Consider the following 16,544-nt stretch of genomic DNA (forward strand, 5'->3'; position numbering starts at 1 on the left):
ACTGGCAAGTATCCACCAAAAATTATTCCAAAGCAGATAATTAAATAAGTTATAAATAACGACGACAACAACACAAAATTAATATCTCAATAGTTGAAAAGGAAGGAATGAGGGGAGGAAACAAGATTTTCTTCAGATTAATTATACAGCCTTATTTCTTACCTTTTCCTAGTCCGTTACACACAGAGACCAATTAAAAATCCCTCAGATATTCTACATAACCAAAGCTAATTGTCTGCCATTTTGATATGGTCAAGCATATGTAATAACAACGTTCTAGTTCCCACTAGCATTAAGAAATAAATACAGACTTGAAATCAAGTCCCCCAGACATCACAAGAAGCCAGATAGATGGAAAAAAAGTTCATTGATTGGCACAAAGCAGTGCTTTGTATGAATGCCATATCCCCATTTTAATTTTACTATCTTCAGCTCAGAAGCCTGGCAGGCCTGCCTGGGTTCTGATAGCATCGATCTTGGATTTTTTGTGCAAATTTCTCTCTGACTCAAACTTGACACCAATGGTATTGTTCTTGTTTAGGGCAACAATAAATCTGACTTCTTTTCTACACAATGCAAAAGGAAATACTGCAATTCTGTAAGCATTCTAATGATGATGCAGAGATCTTATATAATTTTTTAATATCCAGATTAATTAATTAAAAAAATCTAATATAAATAAGCAACTCTCATTCTGAAAACTCATTGTGGATACCGAGAGGCAAGGTCTAGAAGTGGGATAGAAATACAGTCACAGGACTTGGGGGAAGATTCCGGCTATGGAAATGCGGCCATGTAGCCATTGAGGACTACAAGAACCTTGCTAGGGCATGCAGAGAGGCAGTCAGGAAGGCTAAGGCTCGGCTAGAACTGAAATTGGCCAAAGATGTCAAGAACAACAGCAAATGGTTCTTCAGATATGTGAGCAGTAAGCAGAAGCACAGGGAAGACACAGAACCATTGCTAAACAGGGCAGGGAAACGAGTTACTTCTCAGTGCAAGGCCACTGTCTAGAATATTTGAAAAGTCATGGAGATCAGGGGATGTCCCTGATGACTGGAAGAGGGCACTGTCATACCCACCTACAAGAAAGGCCCAAAGGAGGGCCCAGGAAACTACAGGCCCATTAGTCTTACTTCAGTCCCTGGGAAAGCAGTGGAGGGAGTCCTCCTAGAAAGTATCACTAATCAAACGAAGCAGGTGATTGGGAAAAGCCAGCACAGATTTACCAATGGCAAATGATGCCAGACTAGCCTGATTGCCTTCTACAACAAAATAACATCTTCTCTTGACATGGGAAAGCAGTAGATGTTGTTCACCTGGACTTCAGCAAAATGTTCAACACCATTTCCCACAGCCTTCTCCTGGACAAACTGGCAAGATACAGATTGGGTGGGTGGCCTGTGAGATGCATAGGGAATTGACTAACAGGCTGCACTCAGAGGGTGGTGATCAATGGTTTTTACTCAGGCTGGCAGCCTGTCACAAGTGGGGTTCCCCAGGGATTGATACTGGGTCCCACGCTGTTCAACATCTTCATAAATTATCTGGGTGATGGGATTGAAAGCACCCTCACCAAGTTTGCTGATGACACCAAAATGGGTGGTGCAGTGAACACATCAGAAGGGAGAGCCGTCTTACAGAGACCTTGACAGGCTGGAAGAGCGGGCTAGCAAGAACTGTATGAAGTTTAACAAGGACAAGTGCAAGGTCCTGCACCTGGGAATGAATAACCAAAGAGCCCAGTACAGTCTAAGAACTGTGTGGCTGGGGAGCAGCCTTGCTGAAAGGGACCTGGGGGTCCTGGTGGACAACAAGCTGTCCATGAGTCAGCAGTGTGCCGCTGCAGCAGCGACGGCAATTCGGATCCTGGGCTGCATCCACAGAAGCATTACTAGCAGTGGTAGAGACGTGGTCATCCCATTCTACTCAGCGCTTGTCAGGCCACACCTGGAGTACTGTGTCTAGTTCTGGCCCCCATAATTCAAGAAAGATATGGACAGACTGGGGAGGATCCAAAGAAGGGCCAGAAAGATGATCAAAGTGCTGGAGAACCTGCCCTATGAGGGAAGACTGAAGGAGTTAGGTCTTTTCTCCCTGAAAAAGAGAAGGCTCGGGGGGACCTCATCACAGTACTCCAGTATTTGAAGGGTGACTACAAAGAGGACAGAGACTCTCTCTTCACAAGGAGACACATGGAGAAGACAAGGGGCAACAGGAACAAGTTGCACTGGCAGAGGTTTCATATCGACATACATAAGAAAGAAATTTTTTACAGTAAGAACAATCATTCAGTGGAACAACCTCCCCAGGGATGTGGTGGAGTCCCCATCACTGGAGGTTTTCAAGATGTGATTTTGAACAGGGTGCTAGATAATCTCATCTAGGCTCTCTTTCCCATGAAAGGTTGGACCTTACAACCGTAAGTCCAGTGTATGGCTGAGTTTTATTTAGGACTTATTGTGTATTGGGCAAAGACTGGGCTCTTACAATATGTCAGTGCAATAGCCAGTTGACTTGTGCGTGCTAGTGATCCCAACCTCTGAAGAGCTTGGGAGCTTAGGGAAATATTTAGACCATCACTCCACAGGCGAGAAGCCAAGACACGTCCAAGGGCAATGGCATTCAGCTCAGGCACCCAGGGAGTCGTGGCAAACCAAGAGCTGAATGCAGAGTTCCTGTCCTGAACCTTTTCTCCCACGACTCTTCTTGTCCACGCTCTTCCTCAAAGAACATCCAGCAGAAAGCAGAGACACTCTGGTCTTCTCAAGTGCGCCTGAATAAGTTGAAATCTGCTTTCCTGTTAGATGCTGCTGTTTGCGATGCAGAAGACACTTCAACTTGGAAAAGAGATACGTGAAGGGAAATACCACAGAGGTCTATGCAGTCACGAGTGACATGGGAAGGGTGACTAAGGAATGACTGCTTAATGTTTCATCCATTACAAGGGCTAGCTGGTAGGTAGCACATTCAAAACAGACACATAAAAGTATTTTTCATAAGTTGTGTTCAAGTTGTGCAACTCTTTACCACAGAAAATTAGAGGCTTAAAGTTTACACAGTCTCAAGGAGAGACTGAACAAATTAGTGAAACAGGAATTCATTGTGCGCTGTTAAAAACAAAATACTTTTCCTGGGTCAGGAACTCCCTAACAAATTGTCAGAAAGTTGGAAAGTCATCTAGGGAAGTACCAAAAAAATGTTTTGTCTATTTTCATCCCATTCCTGAGGAACAGCTTTTGACCACTATTGGAGGCGCGATGCTAGGCTAGACAGATTTTTGGACCGTCCTGGAACAGCCCTGCTTGTATTCTTGGGAGCTGACAGAGAGGTCAGGGGTGGAAAGAGCGAGCCAGGAATTCTAGAAAACTGCTCTCTTCATTTTTTCTGAAAACCTGCCTGTTGAAATGGGTGCCAGTTCACAAAGTGAAAAATTTCCTCAGTGTTTTCTCCAAGACAGTCTGAAAGAGTAACCACCCCAAAGAGTCAAATCAGTAGCATCTTTGGCCCCAGAGGAAAGAACATGGCAAAAAGATCATTCTGGATCAACTAGAAGTCAAGACTGCAGCAAGAAACTTCGAAGTCCCCTACGGAGCTCCTGGAAGGAGATTAGACTTAAAAAATGGGTCATGATTTCCACAGCCAGAAGAGCCTCAGTCTATCCCAGGCTATTGCTGCAAGTACCCTCAGGAGCAATTAACTACATGGATTCACCCTATCAATAATGGCATGAGTAAGGTTGCTCCTGGATTAATATCTGTGTGCTGGGCAGCGAGCCACACGCAATGTCAGGCGAGCTCTACAGAAGAAGGATTTGGCTGCAAACCTGCCAGTGCTGCAAAGTGTGTAATATTGAAAAACCATAAAGACAAGGAGTGTTTGGCATCAGGAGACCTACACTCTGCGGGAACTCTCGGGCTATCAACGCAGGATCTGTGAGCGGGTTAGTCAGTCCAGCTCCCTGTTTTGAAAAGGCAGAAACTGAGTGAGAAAGGCCAATGAAGTTTTCCTAAGGGAACTAGACAGGGTTTTTTTTATTTGTTTATGGTTTATTATTCTGTTCCCTACTCTCCTTGACCGCTAAGCCATTTCTGGTTCACCTTTCGCTACTGACCAATTCTTTCCTCCAGTTAACACCCAGAAATCCTCATATATATTTTTCTCTCTTCCTCTGTTTCTTTTAAATCCCAGTGACTAATCTACTGTCTCTTTTCTTCCTCCCAGCTCTTGGCTCTGGGTTGTTTTTAATTGGACCCTTGTTAACAGCTTCGTTGTTTCCCTGTATCCATACACAGAGCACAGCTGCATGCTCTCCCTCTCAACTGCAGGAGAAGAAATCAGAAAATAAAGTCCCCCCGAGAGAGCCCAGCCTGTCTCTTCTGTAACAAGCTGTAGCAACTTTTGCAAAATGACTGCTTCTGTGGGCAGACAGCTGAGCTCTCCGAGACAAATTTGGGGCTCGGAGTCCACAGACATAATAATTACCAGAAATACATCACAAGCCCCTCTCCCGGCATCAGTTAGGCCATTCCTAAATCACAAGGTGCAGTCTCTCTCTCACTCCTGACTCTCTGGGTACGAAAACTTTCGCTTTCTGTCATTCTCTCTCAGTGCACTGCAATCTTTCTCCCTGAAATTGTAAATGATAACACCTGCTGGGGCTCTTATTTGTTCATTCCCCGTATCTCCGGCTGCTCCCTGTGTGAGATATTACGCCCACACAGAGGTATGAAATATACAGTAGCTGCTTGTGAAACTTCTATATGAAAGATGCAATGCGTATAAATAATGGCATTGTTCCGACGTTCTTCATCTTGTATCTGACAGAACACGTTCAAGAAACTCCAGGAACACTCTAAAGCTGATGGAGAAGTCATTCACACCGTATCAGTGTAGCTGAAAACAAATGAGCAGGACTGCTCTGGACATCCTATTTTCCTTTCACCACCAGAACGTATTTATTCTCCAAGTCATACTATATTCATATTTACTTTAATGATTCATAAACATCCCAGGTTCCAGAAGCTTCTAATTAACTCATCTATTTAGTGTCGTTAACAGATGCTCAGGGAGTGATTTATTGTACAATACCGGATCACACCAACGTATAAATCCAGCCAATTGAATTGGCAGGCAGTCTGGGTAAATATCTTCTGCTGCTGGCAGATGAGACTCTGTCCTAAATTCAGCATTAATGCCCTGCAGACTGGGGCTGAAGCATTATTGTTTTCTTCTTCTATTACTCTGCACATACAGCATACATTGTACTGTACAACACTCGTTATTTCTCTCTTCTTTAAAAAAAGATTTAGTGAGGTACTGCATAGGATTGGGGGTATACATTTATCTGTTTGAGACAAGAAGAAATCAATAGCCCCAAAGAAGTTTTTGCTCAAGCTCCTTTTAATTTACCCTGGCTTTCTGTAGTTTCAAAACCAAAACCAGTCCCTCCGACACACTACAGCACAGCGATCCTAAACTTTATTAGAAAAGTCACATCGGGAACCCCGTCTGTACGAGAGATGTGGCCAGATCTCCAGACCATTTATTGATAAATAAGGGAGTGGGACTGGCCACCATGGCTTTGGGCAGAACACGGAGCCGAACACCGACAACAGCAACGTTAGCTCTACAGGCACTTCCACAGCGGTGTTCTACACAACGCCCGGGGACGCTCCCAGTGACTGATGTTGCTGAATTATTAGAGGGACTCCAGCTTGGTTTCTAGCCTGGGCCAGCTAAACCTCCACCAAACGCTGGCAGGCAGAGGCAGCACAGCCGGAGAGCAGCCGCACGGGGCCGTTCGCAGGCAGCCATGCCGGTGCGCGCTGCGAGAGCCCAGCCTGCACAGAGCCAGACCGTGCCAGCTGGGCTCCCTCTTACAGGCCGCTCTTAGCGTTACTGATTTAATGATATAAATACAGCCTGTCAGCTTCGGCCTGGCAGACTTGTTTTACTTCGAAACTAGGGTGGGTTTTTTTTTTTTTTTTTCAAATTTCAAAATGGTAACAACACATGGTCTGATTGCCTCTGCTTGTTGCCTGGGCAGAAGCTCTCTTCCAAAACTGAAAGGCAAGTTATTTACCTCGCTGGAAGAGAGCTGCAGCTATGCTGCAGACAAATTTTACAGCTTTTCTCTTAAGAGCTCACTCCCTTTTCATTCCAGTTCTTCCCAACGGCAACATTATGACTCAGTTTGTTAACAAAATACTAAGGAAACACAGATAAATATTGTTTTAAATTCCTGAAGGTGGGAGTCATCAGAGGACTGTTAAAATATTCTTTTTTGAAGTAATTATGTTTTTGTCTGTCTATGGTCTTCAAAAACAGGTATATTTAAGCTTTGTGTTTCAACGGCACTGAAAGGGACTATTGGAAATAATTAGGGTGTCTTTTCTGCTCAATTTTTAAAAACAGTATTTTTAGTAAAGTTACTGGGTTTTAATATACTTTTGACTCAGAATGAGATTTTGAAGATGAACCATCTCTGCTGTCTGCTCCAAGCTTTACTTATAGCAGTGCTTTTTGCGGGTGGGTTTGGGGAGGGGGAAGAAATACAAGCAATATTTAAGGGGGGATGGGAAGCAAAACTACATTAGCATGGCACTGTGCCCGAAGTGAAGGAGCAGGGAATATGACAGCTTGAGAAAGGCCATATACATTAAACAAATATGTTGCATTAAGGAATTTCTAGGAGTTATTAAATTTCTCCTCAGGACTCACTATTAGCAATCAATGTAGGAACAATACCACGATGAGTGTGACTGTTTTAAATTTTGATTAAAGCTTTCATCATGAGTGTAGCACCCTTCCTTGCTGCTTCCATCTCTCGCAGTCAGTTCCCAAGGCACACACGGTCTCTCGTATGGAACAATAAAGGCACAGCCCGCTCCTGCCAGCTGTGTTGCAAGGAACGGCTTCGACCTGGGCCTGCAGCAGCAGCGGACCGTGCTGCAAGCACAGAGCACACCGATGCACCTCTCCTGCGCCGGCGGGAGGGAAATCTCTGCAGATTCTAGGGAAGGACCCTGCAGTTTCCACTAAGACCGGCCAACTCCCATCACTCAAGCTGGTTTCTCAAACTCCAGGAAACAACTGTCCTTATAGTTTAAAAAGCCAACAGAAAGCATCATACATTATAGCTGTGTACGTAATCCAGACATTCAAGAACCGGTGCAGATAATGCACGAGAACTACTTTGCAAACGTATGATACATGGGTTGAAGGATTCTTTAAAAAACATGGCTTAAACCCACATAGGTGAAGAAACAGAAAGCCTTCCTTTTAAGAATTGCATCTTGGTTAAGTAGAAATGCAGCCAGAAAAAGTTAAAAATCTATTAAGAGGTGACTGGAACACTGTTAGAGCACACCTGTGCCACAGCATGTACTATACTGCATACCCCTCTACTAGGTCATCTCAGTCACCCACTTCTGCTTCCTAATGCCACCACACATGCAAGGTACAGGAAACTGCTACTAAAGAAAATCAGGTACTTGAAACATTTTTGGCAGCTCCCTCCTCCAACCCAGTTCTATTCTGTTCATAACCTTACAGAACAGTGAAACAAGTGCAACAGGGTCTGAGTCCCACCACCATCAGCTGGCTGTATTTCAGAACTCCTCCACAGCTGTGCTATACTGTGAGGGCATTAGGTGTTAGCCAGTGCTTTGATTCAGCATTTTCAAGCTGCATTCTTCCTATTTAAAAAGGAAGAATAAACTAGAGATAAACTAGACACACTAGAGATGCCATTATAATGTCAGGAATATCAACACAATCACACGCCCTCCAGGATCTTCTTAATAAATAAAGATCATGAACAACAGACATACCAGTTCACATGGAGTGTACAGAGTAATTCAGGCTGGAAGGGACTTCTTAAGGGCACCCGGTCACTTTGCAAAAGAGTTAACTTTTGTATTCAAACAATACAGATAAATGAGACGTTGTGCTCTTTTAGGTCAATTCCACATTCTGTAACAGAACAACTTTCAAAACTAGTAAGAATAGCAACCTAGATTTAGAAAGAAGTCTAGTATCCCACCAAAACCCATATGAAACCCAAGAAGCATTTCTAAAAAATTGCTACCGATCGTGTGAACTCTCTGGCAGGAATCAAGATGCTGGAGAGAACAATGAAACCTGAGAGCTCCTAAATATTTTGTCACAAACTCAATTACTAAACAACAGAATAAATTATTAGGACAATAACCTACAAATGTTGAGATGCAGTAATAACAAGTACCACCTCATAAAAAAAAGTTTTAATACTAACAACTTGATTTCACATATTGCATATTAATCTTTCTTTTTGCAAAGTTCAAACAATGTTCAAGTCCTGCATTGTTTGCAAAGATGGGTTTATTCTTCTTCATTCTTCTGCACTGACTGCACAGCTTCTGCTTTAACTCTATTCCGCTTTCTTTTTCTTCTTTTCTTCTTTTCAGCAGAAGGCTCCTGACCGTCCTGTGTTTTCTTCTTTTTCTTCTTCAGACAGCTGAGAGGATTGGGGCCGCCTGCCCTTTTACGTTTTCTTCTCTTTTCACCTTCTTGCTTTGCTAGTCCTTCTTTTTCTTTAAGCTGCACAATGCTTTGTTTTTGGTGCTCTGGAACAAGCTGATTTGTCTGCAACTTTTGAACAAATACCAAAGATTTAGGAGAAGGTTTGTCTAGCACCATAGTGTTCTGAATAATAAAGAGGAGAGGAACGCCAGCCTTCTTTTTCACTTTGTTTGCTAAATCCTGGTCCTGTAAAATTAAATACTTTAGTCAATATTTTGGGATTAAACGATATTTGCAATTCAAACGCACCTACTTTTAATACAAAACTATGCAGATAAATTACGTTATGAAAAAGATAAGAAACTTAATCTAGCAGATATACATGGCAGTGCCTTTCAGAGCAATTTCAATTTCAATTTCTCTCCTTCTGATTAGCTGTACTTCTGATGGAAAATTTATTAACATTTCCTTTTTTCATGTATCTGTAAGCATACATGCATTTTTTGAGGAAAAATTCCCAGTTCACTGGTATGCAGTCCACCACTTCACAAGAAGTAACATAATTTCTTCTATAACAAGTCATTTTAAACTCCATGTATCTTACCTAAGTATACAGGATTCTACTGTAAACCATTTTACATATATTGTATATAATTTATACAAACAGTTCCAATAACAGACCTAAGAAAAAACCTGCCTTTCTTATTTGTACACAAGTTCTACCTTCATTCTTTAGTTAAAACCTCCAAAATTTCTTAAAATTGAAGTTATATGGTCATTTAACACTTAATTTCACTTTTCAGACTACTGTGCAGAACAGTTTGGGGCAGCGGACATACACACAAGCAACATGCAAATTAACATTCATCAGTTGTTTTTCTACATGTCAAGAGGTAGTCAGTATGTTTTCTACCCTTTCTGCTAAACTAAGCAATATCCTTCTAGCGTAGAAAAATGTAGTTGTTCAAGTAAGACAAAAGATTCCCTACTTCGTAATCAGCAAATACATTTAAGAGCAAGTAAGGCTTTACAAGATTGATTGCCACAAGCTATTTAAAAATCTCATAGTCAAGGTTTCTGTAGGTTTCCTTATCCTTCGGTATCAAAGGATCACTTCAAATGAAATGGAGTTACGTTTCCCATGAGCATTTACCTGTGTAGCGATAAAGAAGTGATGAGGGTTACCTTCTTCAATCATGGAAAGTAAACAGGCTGAACCACTCACAGGATCCTTGCGGTGAGAACAGTTTCGAACTTCAAATTTTTGGGCAATTAATTTTGCTCCGTACAGTGCTTTCCCCAATGATTCCAGTTCTTTTAGAACACATCTGAAAACAAAAGCAACAATGATTTCTAAATGAGAAAATAACTACACATTTTTCACAACAGCAAAAGGTTGATGTGAGTTAACTAAGAATGATCAATGCCTAGTTGTTCAGGCTCTATGATTTGTAAATGGCATCCAGTAATCTGAAAGCAGTAGCCCATCTGAAGACATCAGCAAGATTTCCTCGGTTCCAAACAAGATTAACCAGTAAGAACATTAAGTTATATTAAATGATTTTAAAATATTTCATATCAGTGACAATGCTAAGTCCTTACCTTTATGTTCCGATATCACCTAGCATATGAACTACTACTTAACAAATGAAATTACTTGAATTAGCACAAACTGATTAATCACTGCATGCAAGTTAAACTTGATACGTCCATCACCTTGCTTCAAACTTGCTATCAGAATCTGAATCAAGCAGCAGAAGAAAAAACGATTGTCCATATGATTAAAAATCTGGAAGTTTATGGCTCCGCAAGGTTCCAAATAGAGAATAAAATGCAAACCTAAAATCCTCCTCTGAGCAGCACTCAGAGCAGATGTTCACACAGGACAGCGCAGCAGTCTATGAGGATGCTAGCTTGGATACTCAGAAATGAACAGGAGATGAAACCTAACTTACTCTGGCTACTGAGTCTTACTATTAAATGTGGACAGTGGTAAGAATGTATGGCCTTGAAATACAGCTTCAAGAATATGGTAGCAACTATTTTTCTTTCCAGAGAAGAAAGTTTAGCCTTTGAGGACAGCCTTTGTGGAGACTTGAGTCTGTTCTTTTCGCAAAGACTCTCAAGCGAGCCAGCTCATTTCCTCAGGGAAGCTCTGGTCATGCCATTGAGGTGCTGCCTCACCAACTTAGCATTCTGACAGCAGAGAAAATGAGTCCATTCAGCTGCCCTAAGTGAAAACAGGTCAAAAAGACCAATAGATATTGCTGAAAGAAGGAAGCAAGAAGTAACATTTAGACATGACTAGAATACAGTTTGGATCAAAGCGATTGCCGAACCTTTCACAGCTAAGGTCATGACTCGTTATTTTCTACTGTTTAGAAGTACGGGCCAGTTCTGTATGCTTTGCAAGATGGCTCAGCGTTTCATTTTTGTACCCTAGGGTATACAACTTCCTGATATTTTCAGCAGTTGCCTCCATGATGGGCAGTTGGCTATTCTGTCATTGCAGAAATCCAAGTGAGGAAGATTTTATCATACACAATATACAAATTCAAGTAAAAACAAATGCAACTTCAAAGCAACTTAAGATATTTAGTGTGTATGCTTTACTTCCACGCCTCTGTCTAGCACATCCTTGTTCTCCCTTGGAAACAATCCATTACAGGCAGGATGAAACTCCAGACAAGCAATAAATCCCTCCCTGCCCAAGAGATCTGAGCTTGCCTCTACTGTTCCCACTTCGCCAAGACGACGCTGGGACTGGGAAGAGGCCCACCCAGCCGTCCCTCACACACCGGGGTTACCCCTCGCCCTACCTCATCCCTCAACAGTTTCTGCCACCTTTGGAAAGGCAGCTGGTACTGAAAGAAGCTCCTATCCTTCTGCAAGTTAACTACAGCCCACACCGCCACCTCCTCACCACAGCTACCGCCCTCGGCCCCGTAACCCCCAGAGCCCCACGTCGCCCACCCCACCGCCGGCGGTGCCCGAGGCTGAGGGACCGCGGCACACACCACCCCGCACGCATGCGCACTGCACCTCACGCCCTCCGACTCCAGGACCCCCACCCCCCCGGGCATGCGCACTGCGGCTCCCCGTGGTCTTCAGCCGCCCCCCCGGGCATGCGCACTGGGGCAGTCCGGCGGCCGCCGCAGAGGCGGCGGCCTCCGTGCCTCACCGGGTGGTGCAGAGCTGCGTGGCGCCGTCCAGGTACCCGGGCAGCTGCTCCCGGATCTGGATCTTGTTGCGGAGCGCGGCCTGGCAGAAGGTGCCGTCCAGCAGCACCTGGAAGGGCTCGCGGAAGTGGAAGTTGTGCTTGTAGAAGCTCATGTTCTTCTTGGCGTGCTTCTGCCGCGTCACCTTCATGGCGCCGCCGCCGCCCGCCCGGAACGGCCGGTGGCTCCCCCGGAAGCTGCGCCGGGCCCGGCCGCCGCCGAGCGGGGCGGGGCGGGGCCTTCCGCGGCCCCCCGCCCCCCCGCAGGCCTGCGGGAGCCGGGGGGAAGCGCGGTGGGTGCCGCGGCCGCCTGCCCCGCTGGGCGCGGCCTGCGGTTACGCTCTCGCTGCGGGGAGCGGCCGGCAGAGCCCGGGTCTGGCTGCCTTGTGCCTCGCCGGCCAGGCGGGCGTGCGCCGCGGCTCGGGGCGTGCGGCGCCGCCGGTGCGCGACCGGCGGAGCTGAGTGTGCTGCCCGCCCGCCGTGCGTGGGGCCTGCAAGGGGCCTCGCTCACCCCTCTCGTTCTTCACACTCATTACCTGAAGACTCGTTCGCTACCCTGTGTTTGGCGGTGCCATGTCAGCTCCTGCCGTTTGCTGAGATCGGAAATACAGTTTTCTTTTTTCTAATTCACTGTAATGATTGAATTTCAGTTACTGTCCCAGAGACTGTAGTTTAATCATGCATCGCCGTACTTCCCTTAGGAAGGCTTATTCAATGCCTGCTTATATTGTTTGCCTGTATTGGCTACATCAGTGTAAGCTCTATGTGTGCAAAATTGAAACTGAAAAGCATATATTCTACATTTTAATACTACTACTTTTTTTCCATGACAAATAGAAAATTCAATTTCACTGTAGTCTGGGGAAACGGCTGTCATTCAGAAAGCTAGATTGCACAAACTCCTCCCTGTCCAACGGAAAACATGAGCACACCAGACATTTGGCAATTAAGAAACTGAACTTAATGCCTGTATTTTAGGCAGGCAAAGGGATGTGATATCTTAACACCATCAAAATGATAATTGGAGACATCTCTTGCTATGCAGGTACAACAGGAGACATCTTTCTGCCAGGGACAACTGTATTGCAAGCAAAAAATGGCAGGTACCTGCCAGTTAGCTGTAATCGGTCAGACCGCTCCAACGTCATTTAAGCAAATACCCACCTGTCGTATTGGTCTTTTTGCTAGCAAAGAGACATGGAAAACATCTGCTTCCAAGCAGGTTAGTTAGTGTTAAAAGAAACTGAAAAATAATGCATTTAATTACTATTGTAGAAATTCAAATGTTTAAATAGGAAGATATTTTAAAGTACTTACAGGATGAAAAGTGCGAAGAACAGGCGATGGAGAGTATTTTCCATGGGATCTGATTGTGCTGTTGACAGTATATTTCTGTCATTAAATCCTTCTTTCCAGCTGTCTTCAGGGGACAGTTGCCATTGCTCTTGAGTATCACGGACATACATGGATACATGCCCTACTCTATGAGCTAAGTGATACATTGAATTCATTGGTCTTTATTAAACTTCAGTCCTGTGGCCGACGTATTCCCATGCTGGCATGGTCTCCCAGTTCTTCTATCTAACTGCATAGTTTCATTATTTAAAACATTAGACAAGAACACTCAGCAAGACTCCAAAGTAAAACCTTATTAGATGAATTATTTTTTTCTTCAAGTAGTTTTTTCTTTTTTGGGGGGGGGACGACGACAACTAATTAACTGCCCAAAGACAGGCAGTTATTCCTTATTAAGAACACTTTTCCACATCTCACACCTAGAATGCGGAATCTGCAATGATAACAGCTGCTATTGCAGAATGGAGGTAAAAAGGAGAAACAAGGAAATGAGAGCTTGAACTAGTCATCGTTTTGAACTAAGTGCAAAGTAAGAGATAATCCAGAGTAGGGTGTTAAATACCATTGTGATGAGATACTCTGTCCCTGTTCAGTTGGTAAATAGTACCATCACAGACAAGTTGTAATGCGATTGGTATGGTAAAGTATGTTCAGAAGGCTGGCTAGCCGGCAAAACAACAGCACAGATTTCTCCTTCTTCATTGTGCAGAAGATAGCATTAATTGTAGGATAAACTACTTGCAGTACCGTTCTGTAAATTGTATTTCACTTGTATGCAGTTCTTTTGAAGTTTCTTTTTAATAAATTTTAAATGTTAAAAGTAATGTCTGTAAGAATACTATAGCAGTGCAGAGAAGTACAGTTTTTTCAGACCTTCTGTATATCCAAAGTAAGTTTGTACTGAACTTCACCAAATCTGAGCAATGATGGGCGTCATAGGAAACCCGGCTTCACCCGTTGCACTGCACACAAAACTTGCTCCAGCAGAGTATTAGCTCTTTGCAGAGAAGACCATCTCTTGGCATATATGAGTTCAGCTCTGGTTTTCAGATGCTAGGTAATGCAGTAGTAGAATTAAAGAACATAAAATTGCTGTGAGGTGGATTACTTGAAGTGAAAGCTGTTCTTTGTCAAAAGAGCTTTGATGTAGGCCTAGTCACAAAGATTTCCCTTAATAGCTGGCACTTGGCAAATGCTTGTAGCTTGGCGAGAAAAAGATCTCAGCTCCCAATTGTCTCAAACTTGTCCTGTCTCAGACCTTTTTAATCTAAATGTGTTGCTTTTGTGCAAATGTTGTGCTCTGTGGTTATCTCCAATAAGTCTTAGCACCAGACATGCTTAAATATGAAAACTTAACTGATTTACAAAAAAGGGTAGGGTTTTCAATTAGAACATTTGGAAACAAAACTATAATAAATAAACACAGGACAGTAAAATGTTGTTGGAGTGTGTCTGAAAATATTTTCCTAGGTGTATTTTTGAATTTTTCTGAGGTATGTATAGGCCACAGAATAAGATTCAGCAGCATTTAATATGCTAAATTATATTTGTCAAAATGTTTATTATTCATGGCTGGCTCCTCCTTTCATCGCCTTGAGGCTGGTTTTGAGCTTTTGAATTTTAGCCTTCATCATGTACATTCATCTTTTACAGTACCTATTTTTCTATTATCTCATGGGAATGCAGCATCTGGATTTATAATAAACATGGCTGTGACAAGCCCTGATTTTTCTTTATGGATTGGTATGAACTCAGCAGATGAGAATTTTGTATATGGTAAAGCTTTCTGCACCTTTCTGGCTCTACTGTTACCATAATCCTTAGTTAGAAGATTACTTCTTGCTTAAATACCATAACTGCCCATCACAGTGTGTCCCACATTAACTATCCTGTAAATTGTGTATCATAAGAATTACACACTTAATGCAGAGGTTAGGATATTTAGTTCACTACATTCTGGTGACTTCCATGGGTAAGAAAAAGAGTATCTATACAGCAGATATCTATACAGGCTTTTAAGTGACTGCTTATTGTAGCAAATACTTTGAGAATGTTCTGGAGGACAAAGGTGTTGCAGGCAACTTTAGCTTTCTTAGTAGAGGTGGAAGAAATTATAGGGCTGAAAATAATCAGTGGGATTCTTGACAGCTTTTCAAATGTTATACACCAGCTTTTTTCTCTTTTTTTGACCTTGAACCAAATTCACATGAATGATGAACAAAATCAGATCTTATCTAATTTAACTAAATCTTTTGTCTTTCTGAATAGATACACATCACCAATACACACCATTTAGTTTATGCAGCATTTTTGGTTGATGTAGCTCTTTAAGATGTACATGTTAAACAACCGGTTTCATGCTGCTTTAAGGACACACAAGGGCTTCCTTTCGGAGCAGCCTTTCCTCCCCGCACTGTTCGTGAGATCTGGACTAGTTAGTTGCCATTCTGCTCCCTCTATACTCACAGAGCTTGTAGAAGTACTTAAGAGTGATGTAAAAGTGCCATAAGGTAGAAAAATAGGAAGTCTTCGTGGAGTACCCAGGACTGGAATCGTAACTTCAATTTGGGGAGCGGGAAGAGCGCAGGAGACAGGAAGGTATCTTGCCAAACACTGATTATGGGATAGCTGATGTGCTAGGCAGATAGAGGGGAAGAATGGAGTGACGCTTTACATCTTGTCTCCTGTTGTGCCTATGAAAGTATCCATTGCTTCATTTTGAGCAGAACATCCCTCTCGCCCTTTTAGTATTTCTGACAGAAAGTAAATATATCGGGTCCAGTTTAGTTCTTTTAAACAACTACATGGTTCTACTTTGGAGATTACAGGAAGCTGGAAGACATAAAACATTTTGGATTTTTGGTGTGCTTATTTCCTTTGTTTCCTCATTGTTGTTCTTAGAGAAGGTTGTTATCTTTGGCATGTGATAGCTTGCGTGTCATCAAGAATCAGAAGGTGCATTAGTTGATTATGAAGATAAGGCAGAACAAATTGACATCAAAAGAGAAATTACGTGGGAAGCCTATCTCAGACAAAAAATTAACTTTATGGCCAAAATTCTGATTTGTGCAAGAGAATTCAGTTCAGTTGCCTGAGATACTATACGTGTCTTTTCAGCCTTTCATTGATTTCAGGGAGAAATCAGTTAACTGGGAACAGAAAAGTGGCATCTTTACATTGTGGTGATAAATGATATATACTCTCTATGCTTACATAATTTTCTAACTTGATACTATAACAAGAGTCTGGCTCTGCTCAAAAACATATAACAACTTTGTGCAAATAACTTTTCTTTGTTTTACAGGCCAAAATTAGCACTTAAAATATCTCAGTGTTTTTCATCAACTACGTTTTTAATTAGATAATTTTATTGTTAATTCCTATGTAATTTTTTTCCTTCCTGTTAGTTGTATGCTAAAGGTTTTGAGGTGCTATACTAAATGATCCATGAATAATAAAAAATAGC

The 16,544-nt window shown here is 42.7% G+C and overlaps 1 protein-coding gene across 1 annotated transcript; it reads right to left on the bottom strand.

The window, feature by feature from the left end:
• Positions 1–8,252: 8,252 nt before the first annotated feature.
• Positions 8,253–11,903, bottom strand: UTP23 (UTP23 small subunit processome component). Its single transcript, XM_050891374.1, has 3 exons — positions 11,687–11,903; positions 9,659–9,833; positions 8,253–8,751 (listed from the first exon to the last, which is right to left on the bottom strand). The coding sequence occupies exons 1-3, from the start codon at positions 11,872–11,874 to the stop codon at positions 8,365–8,367; spliced, it is 750 nt and encodes a 249-aa protein (XP_050747331.1). The 5' UTR covers positions 11,875–11,903; the 3' UTR covers positions 8,253–8,364.
• Positions 11,904–16,544: the final 4,641 nt, after the last annotated feature.

Source organism: Gymnogyps californianus, chromosome 2 (assembly GCF_018139145.2).
Source record: "Gymnogyps californianus isolate 813 chromosome 2, ASM1813914v2, whole genome shotgun sequence".
Lineage (NCBI taxonomy): Eukaryota > Metazoa > Chordata > Aves > Accipitriformes > Cathartidae > Gymnogyps > Gymnogyps californianus.

What these genes read in the sequence shown, in the direction of transcription:
- UTP23 (XM_050891374.1), bottom strand. Translation starts at nt 11,874, where the DNA reads ATGAAGGTGACGCGGCAGAAGCACGCCAAGAAGAACATGAGCTTCTAC. An exon ending in ACGCAGCTCTGCACCACCCG is followed by an intron (nt 9,834 to 11,686) that starts GTGAGGCACGGA and finishes TTTTGTTTTCAG; the next exon opens with ATGTGTTCTAAAAGAACTGG. An exon ending in ACTTCTTTATCGCTACACAG is followed by an intron (nt 8,752 to 9,658) that starts GTAAATGCTCAT and finishes TTAATTTTACAG; the next exon opens with GACCAGGATTTAGCAAACAA.